This window comes from Pelophylax lessonae (genome assembly GCF_965119305.1).
Source record: "Pelophylax lessonae genome assembly, chromosome: 12".
Taxonomy (NCBI): Eukaryota; Metazoa; Chordata; class Amphibia; order Anura; family Ranidae; genus Pelophylax; species Pelophylax lessonae.
The window spans coordinates 129,201,978-129,215,864 of record NC_138779.1 but is presented as its reverse complement, the minus strand read 5'-3'; the positions used below and the strand labels follow the sequence as shown (position 1 = coordinate 129,215,864).

The 13,887-nt window shown below is 41.0% G+C and overlaps 1 protein-coding gene across 12 annotated transcripts in view; it reads right to left on the bottom strand.

Annotated features, from left to right (window-relative positions):
* PHLDB1 (pleckstrin homology like domain family B member 1) overlaps positions 1 to 13,887 on the bottom strand; it is a 190,443-nt gene that overhangs the window by 51,743 nt on the left and 124,813 nt on the right. For all 12 annotated transcript variants that reach the window (XM_082273468.1, XM_082273464.1, XM_082273463.1 and 9 more), the window contains one exon: positions 4,588 to 4,866. In XM_082273468.1, coding sequence (XP_082129594.1) covers positions 4,588 to 4,866 — 279 coding nt within the window. The remainder of the gene's footprint in view (positions 1 to 4,587; positions 4,867 to 13,887) is intronic.

The window sequence follows — 13,887 nt, the reverse complement described above, 5'->3', positions numbered from 1 at the left end:
AACATATGTATTGACGTTTTTCAGGCATAGGCACCCTGCCAAATGTGTTTACGTTTGTACGTGCGTATACGTGTTGGCCTCCATTTTTTGGGGGGGGGGGGGGGGAGATTTATGTACTTGGGTGCAACTAATTTTTTACAATTAAAACCTTTTTTTTTTTTTAATTACCTTTTTTCACCATCACATAGAGAACAAAAGGTCCCCTATGTGAATTTGTTTTGGTGACAGGTTCTCTTTATTGAGACATGCAAGGTCTTTTCCCCTGTGCACCACTGAACGTAATGCAATGCACATCACACTGCATTACATTATTTTGGGAAAACTGGCAACGGGGGCCCAGAAATTATGTCACACGTCACTCATGGGTCAACTAGAAGGGAGAAGAGCAGTGGTGTGTCCGCTCTCCTCCCACCGCCCACCCCCTCTAACCGGATCCTAAGATCAAATATGACGCAGTGACAACATAGTAGCAGAACTGATGTGTTTCATCTGAATAGACATCATCTGTTGTTACTGCGTCATATTTGATCCTAGGATGTTCTATTTTGAAAGCGCTTTTTACTCATCTATATTGTAAGTGTTCTAGATTTTAATAAATTAGATATTTTTTATGGTTTTACACTATGTGGAGCTCTCTTTTTATTGAGTAAATGTAAAGAATAACTTGTGGCCCCAATCCTAACTGGATGGTCCATTATTGGAAATTATCTGTATCCAAGTGGAATAATCTGTTAGTGTGGTAGAAGTTTATCCAGATGTTCTTTGGCTTATTATCCATCTAAATATGCTGTTTCTGACACACTAGGCGTAAGCTTATTTGAGTCCATTCTATCTGGTATGCCCCCCCTCTGACGTTGGTGGTGGCTCCTGTGCACGAGTTTGAACATTCACAAAAAATAACGTTTTAAGATTTTGCTTTTCACATCACATTTTGGACTCACCCTGGACTTTCTTTTACTAATTTTCAATGATCAGCTACTATTATCACTGTATTTATTGGTTACACCATTATATGTATTATTGTATCAATGCTCATGTTTGTCATATAGGTACAACTTATTATTGCACTATATATGCACTTTATTTTTATTTTCTACTAGTTACATCATTATATGTGTTATTGTATCAATGCTCTTTTTGTCATATAGATAAAATTTATCATTGCACTATATATGCACTTTATTTTTATTTTCTATCAGCGCTGCACTTTATAAATTTTTACACATTAAAATGTGCAATTTTGGACAGAATATTATAATTCCCATAGCATAGGAATATGTTTTAAAAGCAGTAATATTTATGCAATTTGCAATTGCTTATCAAAAGTATATTTTCAGTAAAAAATACATTGAACATAATTTTAGTGCACACAAATACAATATTATACCTTGGTAAAAAAAAAAACAATGTTTGGACGCTCTTTAAAATCTACATAAAAAGAGAATGCAAGGTTTTGTTCATAAACCCATATTTTATTCACAATAGAAAACAGGTAACATACCTAATCTTTAAACCAAGAAAATGGCCTATTTTAAGAAAAAAATTAAACAGGGTTTATGATTGATGGCAGCTTTGGAACCATGGAGGGGAGGTGGGGCTGACACTTCTGCTGGCCTGAGAGCATAAGCTTGTTTTAACCCTTTTAATGCTATCACATATGATACACGTCATTGACAAAAATGGGTTAAAAAGAATCTGTCATGAAAAAATATTGGAGGCTGCCATTACGGTCTGTCAAGTCTATGACCAGAAGTTATATAAAAAGTAAGGGACTTTTACACTTTTCTGTCACTGATTTACAGTACACTTCATCTGGATCTCTGACTCAAAAGGACTGAACCCAAGCAAAGATTGGTCCAAGGCACTGGACATAACACTTTAGGTGGAAGTTGAGGGATTATTTAAAGTTGGACAGCCTAGGTTCTAGTCCACCCCTCCCAATCTCCATGGTTCTCAAGCTGCCATCACAAACCTAATTAATGTTTTTTCTTAGAATGGTCCATTTTCCTAGACCTCTGTATCGACTATAAATGTGTTTGGTGGAGAAGTATGGAAAGAGGGGTCACAAACCCAAAAAGTATCATAGGCATAATGCAGGCCTTGTATAACAATTTATATACATCCAAAAAGGTACTTGGGGTCTTAATTTTTTATTACTAAAATACTATCCAGTTTTTTATACTGACACTGGGCAATAAAGAAAAGTTGGAGGCCCCCCTGCCTATGAAAGGGTTGTTACAGACGGTCAAATCAGTCCACTAATAAAACAGCTCCAGGCACGTATAGAATCCTATTGTTATCATTCTAATTTTAAAGATCTTTCAGGTCGATATCTTTACATATGTACCTAGAGAAGGGCACTCTGATTCCTACTGTATTAAATTGTATTGTAAAAAGCTCACAGGGATTTAATCAATTTACTGTGGCATTGCCCTAAGCTACATCACTATTGGAGACAAGTACTGGACACCCTGAATGGGGCATTCAGGGTATATATCCAGTTGGATCTTAAATGCTGTCTTTTAGGTGTCCTTGAGGGGGTTGTGCCATAGGACAGGTCCTTTTTTATGCCCGAAAGATAATCTTACAACTTTGGGATAATGTAACTTTTTTCCCAGCAGTCTCTCTGTGTCCCCAGGTGTATTTCAAGCCTTATTCATGCCCAGTGTCACTGTGCAACTATCTCCTTTTTAAAATTTCCTGTTCGTCTGTTTTTACATGGCTATTAGTTTTTGGCCATCTGTGATCCCCCTACGTATACATCTTGAGTAACCTCTGTAGGCAGTTCACTACTTCTAGAAAACCATATTTACCTATGTAGGGGCTGCCTCGGTATGTTCAAAAAGCTTTGGGGACCGTGCCTTGATACCCTTGGTCACAGAATGAGAAAGGTTGTATACCAGAGACTATTTCTGTGCCCGGATAGGCCATAGGAGTATAACTCGCATTCAATTAAGACAGACCTCTGATATAATACCTTTTTCTGAGTGGGTAAAGTCACTGTTTCATTGCGTAGATCAGGGGTCTTCAAACTATGGCCCTCCAGTTGTTCAGGAACTACAATTCCCATTATTCCTAGTCATGTCTATGAATGTCAGAGTTTTAAAATGCCTCATGGGACGTGTAGTACAGCTGGAGAGACGTAGTTTGAAGACCCCCAATGTAGATGGTATGCTGGAGGTGGGTTAGATGGTACTTATGTCTGTATTCGACTATATGTACAATGTATTTTCTGTTTTTTTTTTTTTCTGTGACTCAAAATGTTGTGTACCGCCTTGTCCTGGACTGTCAAACTGTTTGTTTTTAATAAACATTTTTTTAATTAAAAAAAAATAAATAAAAAAAATTGTATTGTAACTGTACTGTCTGCCCTTATGTTGTAAAGTGATGTGTATACTGTTAGCGCTATATAAATCCTGTATAATAATGCAATTTCTTTAGGTCAGCTTCCCAGCCTAATGTACAAATCATTGCATCTTTATTTTGAAGCCAAGTAAGGACCCAACCCAAGTAGAATTATATAGGCCTACATCATTTTTAATGCCAATTTAAAAATACCAGAGAAAACCCTGTTTATTTGTTTCACATCTGGTATCAGTAAGATCACACATGTAGGTCAGACTTGTTTCATGCCAGAATACTTACATCTGCAGAACATGAGTTGTTCATTTTAAAAGAAACCCTTTACTAAGTATAAAGACTGCCACTGATGATCTAACTGCACTAAATATCTGGCTGTCTCCTGCTAGAACAACTTCAGTGTATTCAGTAAGGCAGGCCATACACGGTTCCCGCAATGAGAGAAGACAATGGCCGGCAGGAGGGATTCCCACATCAACGCTGTCTGGGTTAATAGGGAAATTCAGAAAATGTCTTTCCTGTTACCGGTGGTTGCAGAAAAGAAATTTGCTCCATGTATGGCCAGCCTAAACTAGAACAAATATGCAGATTGAGGAGCTCTGAATTCACACTGACCTTTCTCATCTGCATGCTTGTTACAGGCCAGTGACACAGAAAATAACGAAGTGTTTGGATCAGCATAGCAATCAGGCAGCTAGCTTTTTGAGGTCTACAATTTAACCTCTCTACTTTATCAGAAAAGGTTTTGGGTAAACCTATGGGGTATAGGGCCCATAGGCACCCCCCAGCCAATCCTCATAATAGCACTCAGTGCTTGAACAACGTATTACAAGACTCTACTGACAGTGATGTGGTTGGTGCACATTCAAAATGTTGGAATTTTCATAGAGTGGTGCTCTGCCGTAGAGTAGAGTTTACGGTTACCTAAAGGCTATTTACGAGTCTTTTTTAAGACTATTTATTTTTAGGTAATTGTAAAAATCTGTCTAGTATCGAGGTGACTCTTACAAATAAAAGTGTATAGCACATTAACAGTATATGCTCCCTTTAAGACAAATGCACTACTTTTTATAGTAAATGATATCATGGGATAAGTCAGTAACCCTACTGCATAAAACATTGCAACTGTTGCCCTTTTATCCTCTCTTGACCCAAATGCAAGAACATTGTAAGAACAACGCAAGACCTTCAAGGCTGATGAACATAAAGCTTAAAAGATACACTCACTTCATGCTGGGTACTCTCTGTGCTGCTATTTTCCTCTTTGTGAGCTTCTTCCTCATTGTGTCCTCCTCTCAATTTCATCAGGCTCCCAGTATTTTCATGGCTGTTCCCTAAACTACCATCCCACGATGGTCTTCGACAATGTAACGGTGAAGTCCTTTCAACATTGGCACCTACTGAGGTAAAGGCCTGAGGTTCTTGTAGCTGACCAGGTGGAGTGGTTTCTTCTGACTTACTGTATTCAGCACACAAATTCAGAATAGTCTCCAGCCTCTGTCGTTCCTGACGGAAACAAAATGCACATTTTTGAGTGGTAGGACACTGCAATTTGATTGCTTTTTTTAAAATTGATTATTTTTCAGCAGCTAGTGGTTTTAGAGACATAAAAACGTTTTAATCAGATATATAGATTTTATTCCTCTCCATCCGAGGGAGAGAAAACACCTGGAGGTACGCTGCTGCAGTTTTTCCCTGAATACTGGACTACCAAATTTACCAAGGTCCAGAACCTTGAAGGAACCTAGTTGGAATTAACCAACACGGCCAAAAACCTCCTGTTCATACCTACAAAAGCAGCACAAGTTCCCGATGCAACCTAGAAACCTGGGAAAGACACTCTTGCATAGAACGGACACAAAAAAAGATAAATGGTGACATATCCTTGAAAAAGGCCTTATACGGCCGAAACACGTAGGACAATCCATTAGACCTTTTCTCTGAATCAAGTTCCAATACACACGGAACAACAGAGCCAAATGTCCTGTTAAAAGTCACCTATTTTTCCCCTGTCACTTACTCTTCAATACTTTCACACTTCTGACACAATGGGCCTTCACCCATTCACCACCAACGTAGTATTATACTGTAAATTATTTAATAAATTGTTTAAATGATACCACTTCCCTTTACTCTTGCCCATAAAGTCCCAATTATCTAGTTTGAGGCACCAAAAACCTTAATATAAATTGCATAGGGACGGTGGCAAAACCCGACTATAGGGCTTCACTGAGATCAAAAACCCCCCTCCATATATAGATTATAGAACTTCTAAAATTCTCCATAAGGTGTCTGCGTACTGAGTATTGTACTTTACTTTTTTTTTTGACCAGGTAAAGCCCAATTGTAGACGCAACTGGGATAAACTACAGATGGATAAAAAGAAAAACAGAGTATGTAAGTGCCATACTTGATTTAGTTATTTAATGGAGATCCTGCACCAGCTCAACTCTGGTTCCCTTTCGACAAGCTTAAAATAAAGACTGCTGCACTCTCTGTGAGCACAGCGTTCTATTTCCAGCGGTCTGATAAGCCCCCTACCTTGTGAAAACGACGGCTCTGCATTCAGCAATGCTCACACTCACTGATTCTGAATGAAGAGCTGTAGTGTTGGATAGGCAGGAGGGGGGCATGTCAGAGAGACTTTATCTCCATCCCGCTGCAGGGGACAGGAATTTTGAGCTGGCACAGGAGCTAAAATCTGACACTCTACAAAATCTAGAAGTTACCCTAATTCGTTAAGGTGATACTACAAGTGAGCTTAAGTTTTCTGGAAAGCTTTCAAGCAATCCACTCAACTCTATTCGTCTGGTCAAAAGAGGGAAGGGTTAGAACCTCTGTCAGATATCTGGAACCGCGTAGACAACAAAAGGGGGACTTTAAAAGTGCTAAAACAAAAACCCAAGATTAGAAAAGGAGTACGTAAACTCAATGTAAAATTTACAAAAACTTTATTTACATGTACTGTAGGTTAAAAACATACAGAATATAAAATATATCATGCCCATCCCTAAGAAAGGCGCTTATTCCTGCTGAACCCTATTTTGGCTGTACACAAAATATAAATTCTAAATACATGATCATCATACAAAAAAGAGCGGTCTATGCAGAAACACTGTTGCAGGTCACGCAACAATGTTCCTGCATAGACCACTCAATACAGAATGCATTGAAAATACAATAAATGGAATTTATGAAGACCCCTGTGGGAGGTGTTCATGGTGAAAGATATAGACTTTGCTCCTCCTTGGTGCCGGGATGTTTGGCTGCAGTTGAACGGAGCTTGTTTCATAGTATAAGACCTATTTGTGGACAGTGGAAAATGTGAGATATGCACACAGCTGTAGTCGCAGCTATATGCTTGCTTTAACCTTTTGATTACCTTGACAATATGTAGGTCAGTGGAGGGGAAACACTTAGTAAACCCATTTCTGAGCCTGTTGATCAATGTGCCCAACCATCACCTAAGGCTCAGTTCACACTGCCATGACTTAGGATCTGACTTGTGAGACCCAGAGTCAGGTGACATGTGAAATTTAATTTTAGTCAATGAGTGCTGTCCTTATTAGCACTACTGACGTCGCTCCAATTTTAGAATAGGTTCCTGTACCACTTCAAGGCGACTTCTATCAACTTTGTGCCCATAGACTTTAATGTAAGTCGCCTCCAAGTCAGATCCCCATCTTAATTGATGCGATTTGGATTACAGGAAGATTATCCAGGCATTCCATGAAGTTGCTTCAAATCGCATCAAGTTCTACTGAAGTCGCCTGACAATGTTGCACGACTTTTAGGTCACAAGAAAAGAAGTCAAAAGAAGAGGGTCGACCAGGCCCCACTTTCCCGGTGTAACGTTAAAAAACCATACCTCGTTAGAATTCCATACCCTCGTCACTTCCGGTCTGAAACAGCTGAACGGCGCAGCAGTGCGCATGCTCAGAGCCCCGGATACGTCATTGCACAGCAGAGAAGTTCACAAGTACACATGCTCGGAGGGAATTAAATTATTACGGAATGTGTGTAATGTACTTGCGGCGGTTACATTAAAACAGTTCGGCGGCAACATGGGGCATCTCCTCTGCTATCCCTGACACTTCCCTGATCTCGGCTAATAAATATAAAAGCGGCGGCGGGTGTATGAAATGTAAATGACGGAGATCTCGGCTCCGTGATCCGCTTTTATATTTATTAGCCGAGATGAGGGAAGTGAGAGGGATAGGAGCGGAGATGACTCATAGTGCAGAGGAGCTATTTTAATGTAACGGCGGCAAGTGTAACATTACATACACTACTGTGAGAAATCCATACCCTCCGTAGGTGCACCGGAAGTGACGAGGGTATGGTTTTCTCACGGAACACCGGGAAAAGCAGAGATTTCTATACAACTTCAGTTGTCTAGATCTCTCAATCTACCAATAGTTTTATTATATGATTTATTAATTGGAGAGAACTAGTGTATGTATTATTTGTTAGTTGCTCAGTTTAAAGAAAATCTGTAATAAACCCGGGCAAGTTAAAGCCTTACTAAAACCAAATGTATGCTTTGGATACAGTAGGTAAGAAGTAAACTGCTGTCTGTGACCACTTAGGAGATTTTCTTAAATTCAATCCCAGTGACGCTTGCTCCCAGAGTAGCAGCAATGTTTAAATCACTCTGTAAAATGGTCACTAATGGTGCCAGGAGGAAATTTAGGTATAAGTAAAAGAAGACCTTCTAGCCAAAGTTTACAAAAGCTGGAGGCCTGTCACATCACCCCTATGTGACAACACTGAGCCAATCACTAACCCCCATCACTGTCAATGGGAGGATGTGGAGTAAAGCCCCGTACACACGTAGCGATTGTCGGCCGTAAATATTCGGCCACCGACCGATCGGCTGATTGTCGGCTTGTTAGTATGATGCTTCCGACAACCGACTGCGACTTTTCGGCCGAACAGAATCTGGTGTGCAGGCTTTAAAATTTTTGTTGGCCAACACCAGAACGGCCGATTGTTCCTCAGTCAGTACAGAATTCAGCCGACAAACAGCAGATGAGCAAGACTGGGCATGCTCAGAGAAGAAAAAACACACGGAAAGTAAACCAGCACATGATATCACTGTTGGCCGACAAAATTCGTGTGCAGTCTTTAGCACTTTTCAACAGACAGGACAGCACCGGACAAAAGACGGCCGATCGTTCGGCCGACATCCGGTACGTGTGTACGGGGCTTAAGTCACATGCTTCTTCATACCCCACTATGTCCAAACTATGGCCCTCCAGCTGTTCAAGAACTACAATTCCCATCATGACTAGTTATGTCTGTCAATGTCAGAGATTTACAATGCCTCATGGGAATTGTAGTTCCTGAATAGCTGGAGGGCCATAATTTGGACACCCCTGCCAAAGTATACATGACACACAGTGTATGTAAAATGCTTCAAAACAGCCAAGTATAATGCTAAACTGAAGATTTTTTCAGTGTTTTTTCATTCAAAATATATACAGTGCATCAGGAAAGTATTCACAGCGCTTGGCTTTTTTCACATTTTGTTATGTTACAGTCTTATTCCACAATTGAATAAATTCATTATTTTCCTAAAAATTCTACAAACAATACCCCATAATGACAATTTAAAAGAAGTTTCTTTAAAATCTTTGCAAACCTTTTAAAAAATAAAAAAAATCCCATCTCCATAAGTATTCACAGCCTTTCCTCAATACTTTGTTGAAGCACCTTTGGCGCCAATTACAGCCTCAAGTCTTTTTGAGTATGATGCTCCAAGCTTGGCACACCTATTTTTGGGCGGTTTCTTCCCTTTTTCTTTGCAGGACCTCGCACACTCCATCAGGTTGGATGGGGAGCGTCAGTGCACAGCCATTTTCAGATCTCTCCAGAGTTGTTCAATCTGATTCAAGTCTGGGCTCTGGCTGGGCCGCTCAAGGACATTCACAGAGTTGTCCTGTAGCCATTTCTTTGTTTTCTTGGCTGTGTGCTTAGGGTCGTTGTCCTGTTGGGAGTATGAACCTTTGCCCTAGCCTGAGGTACAGAGCGCTCTGGAGCAGGTATTCATCAAGTAGGTCTCTGTACATTGCTGCATTTATCTTTCCCTCGATCCTGACTAGTCTCCCAGTTCCTGCCACTAAAAACATCCCCGCAGGAAGATTCTGCCACCACCATGCTTCACTGTAGGGATGGTATTGGCCAGGTGATGAGCGGCGCTTGGTTTCCTCCAAAAACAATGCTTGCCATTCGGGACAAAGAGTTCAATATTTGTTTCATCAGACCAGGGAATTTTGTTCTCATGGTCTGAAAATCCTTCAGGTGCCTTTTGGCAAAATCCAGGCAGGTGTCATGTGCCTTTTACTGAGGAGTTGCTTCCGTATAGCCACTCTATCTTACAGACCTGATTGGTGGAGTGCTGCAGAGATGGTTGTTCTTCTGGAAGGTTCTTCTCTCTCCACAGAGAAACAATGGAGCTCTGTCAGAGTGACCATCAGGTCTCCTTGTGGTTTCAAACATCTTCCGATTACAGATGATGGAGGCCACTGTGCTCATTGGGACCTTCAATGCGGCAGACATTTATGTGTACTCTTCCCCAGATCTGTGCCTAGATACAATCCTGTCCCGGGGGACTACAGACCATTCCTCGGACTTCATGGCTTGGTTTGCGCTCTGACATGCACTGTTAACTGCGGGACCTTATATAGACAGGTGTGGGACTTTCCAAATCATGTCTAGTCAACTGAATTTACGACCGGTGGAATCCAATCAAGTTGTAGAAACATCTCAAGGATGATCAGTGGAAACAGTATGCACCCAAGCTCAATTTGGAGTGTCATGACAAAGGCTGTGAATGTTTAAGTACATGTGATTTTTTATTTTTAATACATTTGCAAAGATTTTAAACCAACTTCTTTCACTTTGTCATTATGGGGTATGGTTTGAAGAATTTTGAGGAAAATTAGAAGGGTGACTAAACATGGCCCTGCACGGGGCACACATTAAAACTCCCCATGTGAATTAGGCATAACTGAGAGAAGAAGTAAGGGGAAGTCCTAAAGTTCAGAGGTGTCATGAGAGCAAGAAGTGAGGGTAGATATTCCATTGGGGGCAAATGTTCTGATGTTGTTAACTGTCTAAGATAAAAATTCCCAAACTTCAGGGGGATTTCTTTTCATTTCCTGATACATATGATAGGTCCCTAGTTATCATAGAGATCCAGATTTTATCCAAAACAAAAGGAAACGTTTTGGCTATATATACACTTTAATAGAAAGAGGTTACAGAGGTAGGTGACAATTACAGCTCTCTCAGGCTCCATTTTGGATTCCGGGTTAAAATGGGTCAAATCTTGTCAGGTTTTTTCCCCTTACCTCTGTTCTCAAAGTCACTGTAAATTGTATTCAGCTCTCCCTTTCAAGTGTGTTACAGAAAGATCCCAACTCAGGTGGTAATTCCAGCCAAAATGTCCCTAGAATTAGTGATATGTCCATTTTCACTTAAATTCACATGGATTGGTTCCCTGAACCATATGCTTCCACTGGTCCCACCTGTACTGGGCCTGGGCCATGGCCAGCTGAGAGGCTCGGGCAGCAGTGGAATCAGATGTGGGCAGGGAGGGTAAGCAGTGTGGCAGAGGGTAGGGCAATACCAGGAACGGATCCCTTGTATGTGTATCCCTGCAGCAGCTGAAAACCGGCTTCTACTCTCCTCCCTCCTCCCTCCTTGCAGCTTTCAGATGCTGCAAGGAGAGACACACAGGGGATCAATTCCTGCAAATGCCCCCCCTGTTAGACAGATCACCCTCCCAGTCCAGGCTTTAATTGCCCCCTTCTGCCTGGGCCCCCCTGTGTCCCCCCCCCCATCCACCCACAGCGCTGCCAGCTTCCCTCCTCTTCTCTTACACCAGCTGCTGTGGCCACACAAGGCAGGGGATCTTTTCAGGATGGAGAGGGGGGGGGGGGCCTGTACTGATCACTCACTGTGTTCATTTAAAACGGAAGTATTGTGAATGAACAGGAGCCTCAGTACAGAGTGCTTTCTGTTCATTCACTGACCAGTGCCCCTGAAACCACAGACAAATGGCGCTTTTCCACTGCATGGAACCAAACGGTTCGGCTCGCTTTTGGGCTTTTCCACTGCATGGTAAGTCATGGTACAGTGTTGGAACGGTTCTGTACGGCGGCGCTTTTCCACTACATGGAACCGAACGGTATGGCTCGCTTAAACAGTACCACCTCAGTTGTGGTTCCAAGAGGACCGTACCGGTACCATATCCCACAATCCTTTGCATGCAGCCTTGACTGTTTGCAACTACTAGCCACTGATTGGTCAGAGAATCATTGTTATCCCACCCACTTAACTTTAGTGGAAAAGCAAACCGTACCAAACTGTTCCAATACCTTACCTTGGGGTACCATGCAGTGGAAAACCAAAACAGAGCCAAGCAGAGCCGAGTGGAGCCGAGCCGGTACTTGCAGTGGAAAAGTGCCAAAAGAGACTTAGGGTCCTCAGTCCCTTTCTCCATTTCAAAAGTGAGACATTAAGGGTCTGTTTAGAGACCTGATGTTACACCAAAGCTTCCCCTAACAGAATTGTAAAAATAAAAAAATAAAAAATAATTTAAAAAAAAATTAAAAAAATAACTTAAAAATTAAAAAAAAAAAACTCAAGGGCTCATTCACACAGGTCCTCTGGCTCATACAGTGTGAATGAGCAATTTGTTTCTGCGGCTAGAACTGCCTGTTCTATGAAGACACAGCAGCTGTATGAACACAGCCGCAGAACCTAGCTTGAGAGGTGTGGGTGAGATGCCCCAAATGCACACAGTCTGTGTGAGGGGCAATACATGGGAATCCACACGCCTGTCATATTTGGACCCGCAGCTGTGTTCATACAGCCGCTGTGTCCTCATAGCATAACATGGAGCTGCATGTAGGCAGCCTAACAACATTAAAAAAAAAAATGTGAATGAGCGCCAAGATCTCATTCATACACAGAGCTTTATTTGTTACCTAAATATAGTTTTTATCTTTTGGATTTTGCAGGGAATTTTAAGTTATTTTTGTGTTAACTATTAATGATTTTAGTGTATTTTTAGTGAAAATATTTTTTTATATTTTTAACAAGGGGGGGCATAAAGGTAGGCTGCATTAGGCCCTTTGATTTCTATCAGCAGCCCTGCTTCCACTTCAACCTAACTCCATCATGACAAAAGCAACAGAAGAAAGATTTTTCAATGCGGCTACTGAATTAAACTATTATCTGTTATGCAGTATATAACGGAACTATAAAATACCTTTTAGAATAGCCTTCTTCTATGGCTATGCCATACATAGAAAGTTGTCATTAGGTTTCTCTTAGGTGAGTCACATACATGAATAGGCATGTAAGGGTTTGGGCTTAGCACAGCTTGTGAGCGATGATTAAGGAAATAAATATAGTAAAATCTGCAATGGAATGTAACACATTCCATTAACAGGAAAAAAACTAACATGATATACTGTAGTTGCATAATACAGCTTGATAATGTTTCACAAAGTTATACAAAAGGGTTTGGATTTCATGCATTAAGTAAAAAAAAAAAAAAAAAAAAAATCACTAAACACTAGAATTTCCACTGCACGGCCTGCCAATGGCCAAAGCAGTATTTATCTCCAATAGCACTCCCAGCCACTTGTACCATATTGAAGATGTAAAGGCGGAGGGTGGGTCTGCCAATGGAGCAGAACGGCTTGTCTGCTCAGACCTCATAGCAGTGACTAGATACACATCATCAAACTCCGAACATATGAAAATGCTTTCTCATAGTTTCCCATAGCTTCTTAGTAAGGCTGCAATTATAATTTAATGTGTGCACAAAACACTAAAGCAATGTTTCTCAACCTTTTTTCAGTCAAGGCACCCTTTAAAATTATGGACAGTCTCAAGGCACCTCATTCTAAAAATGTAAAAAACAACTCTAATTGTTTTGCGCAGCTCATCAACACACATAGGACACCCAACGTTAGATGGGAATTATTCTTCCAAATCCAATACACTTTTGTACACTGGTAGTGACTAGTATTCCAGTGTTTCTCTTCTCCCTCAGTTTTTTTCCATCACTCAGCTAATGTGACCCCAGCGCTGACAGAGAAGGGCAGGGGAGGGTCAAACAAGGATGCTGTGCAGACGATCAACATCCTCCTCATCAACGGATGACATTTTTTTTTTTTTTTTTTCCAAAGACATTTTTATTATTATTATATAGGATCTATATAGCGCCGACAGTTTACGCAGCGCTTTACAACTTGAGGGTAGACAGTACAAATACAATACACTTTAAAACAGTAGGAATCAGAGGGCCCTGCTCCTTAGAGCTTACAATCTAAGAGATGATTGGTTGTTAGGACACCGGCGGCTAGAAGGTCATAATGGTGCATAATAAAAACCTGTGGCTTTGTGTAACTAAAAGGCAGCCATCATCCACATGCTGGCTTGTATACCATTATGGGGCAATTTTTAGGCACCCCTGAAGAAACCTCAGGGCATCCTGGTCGAAAAAGG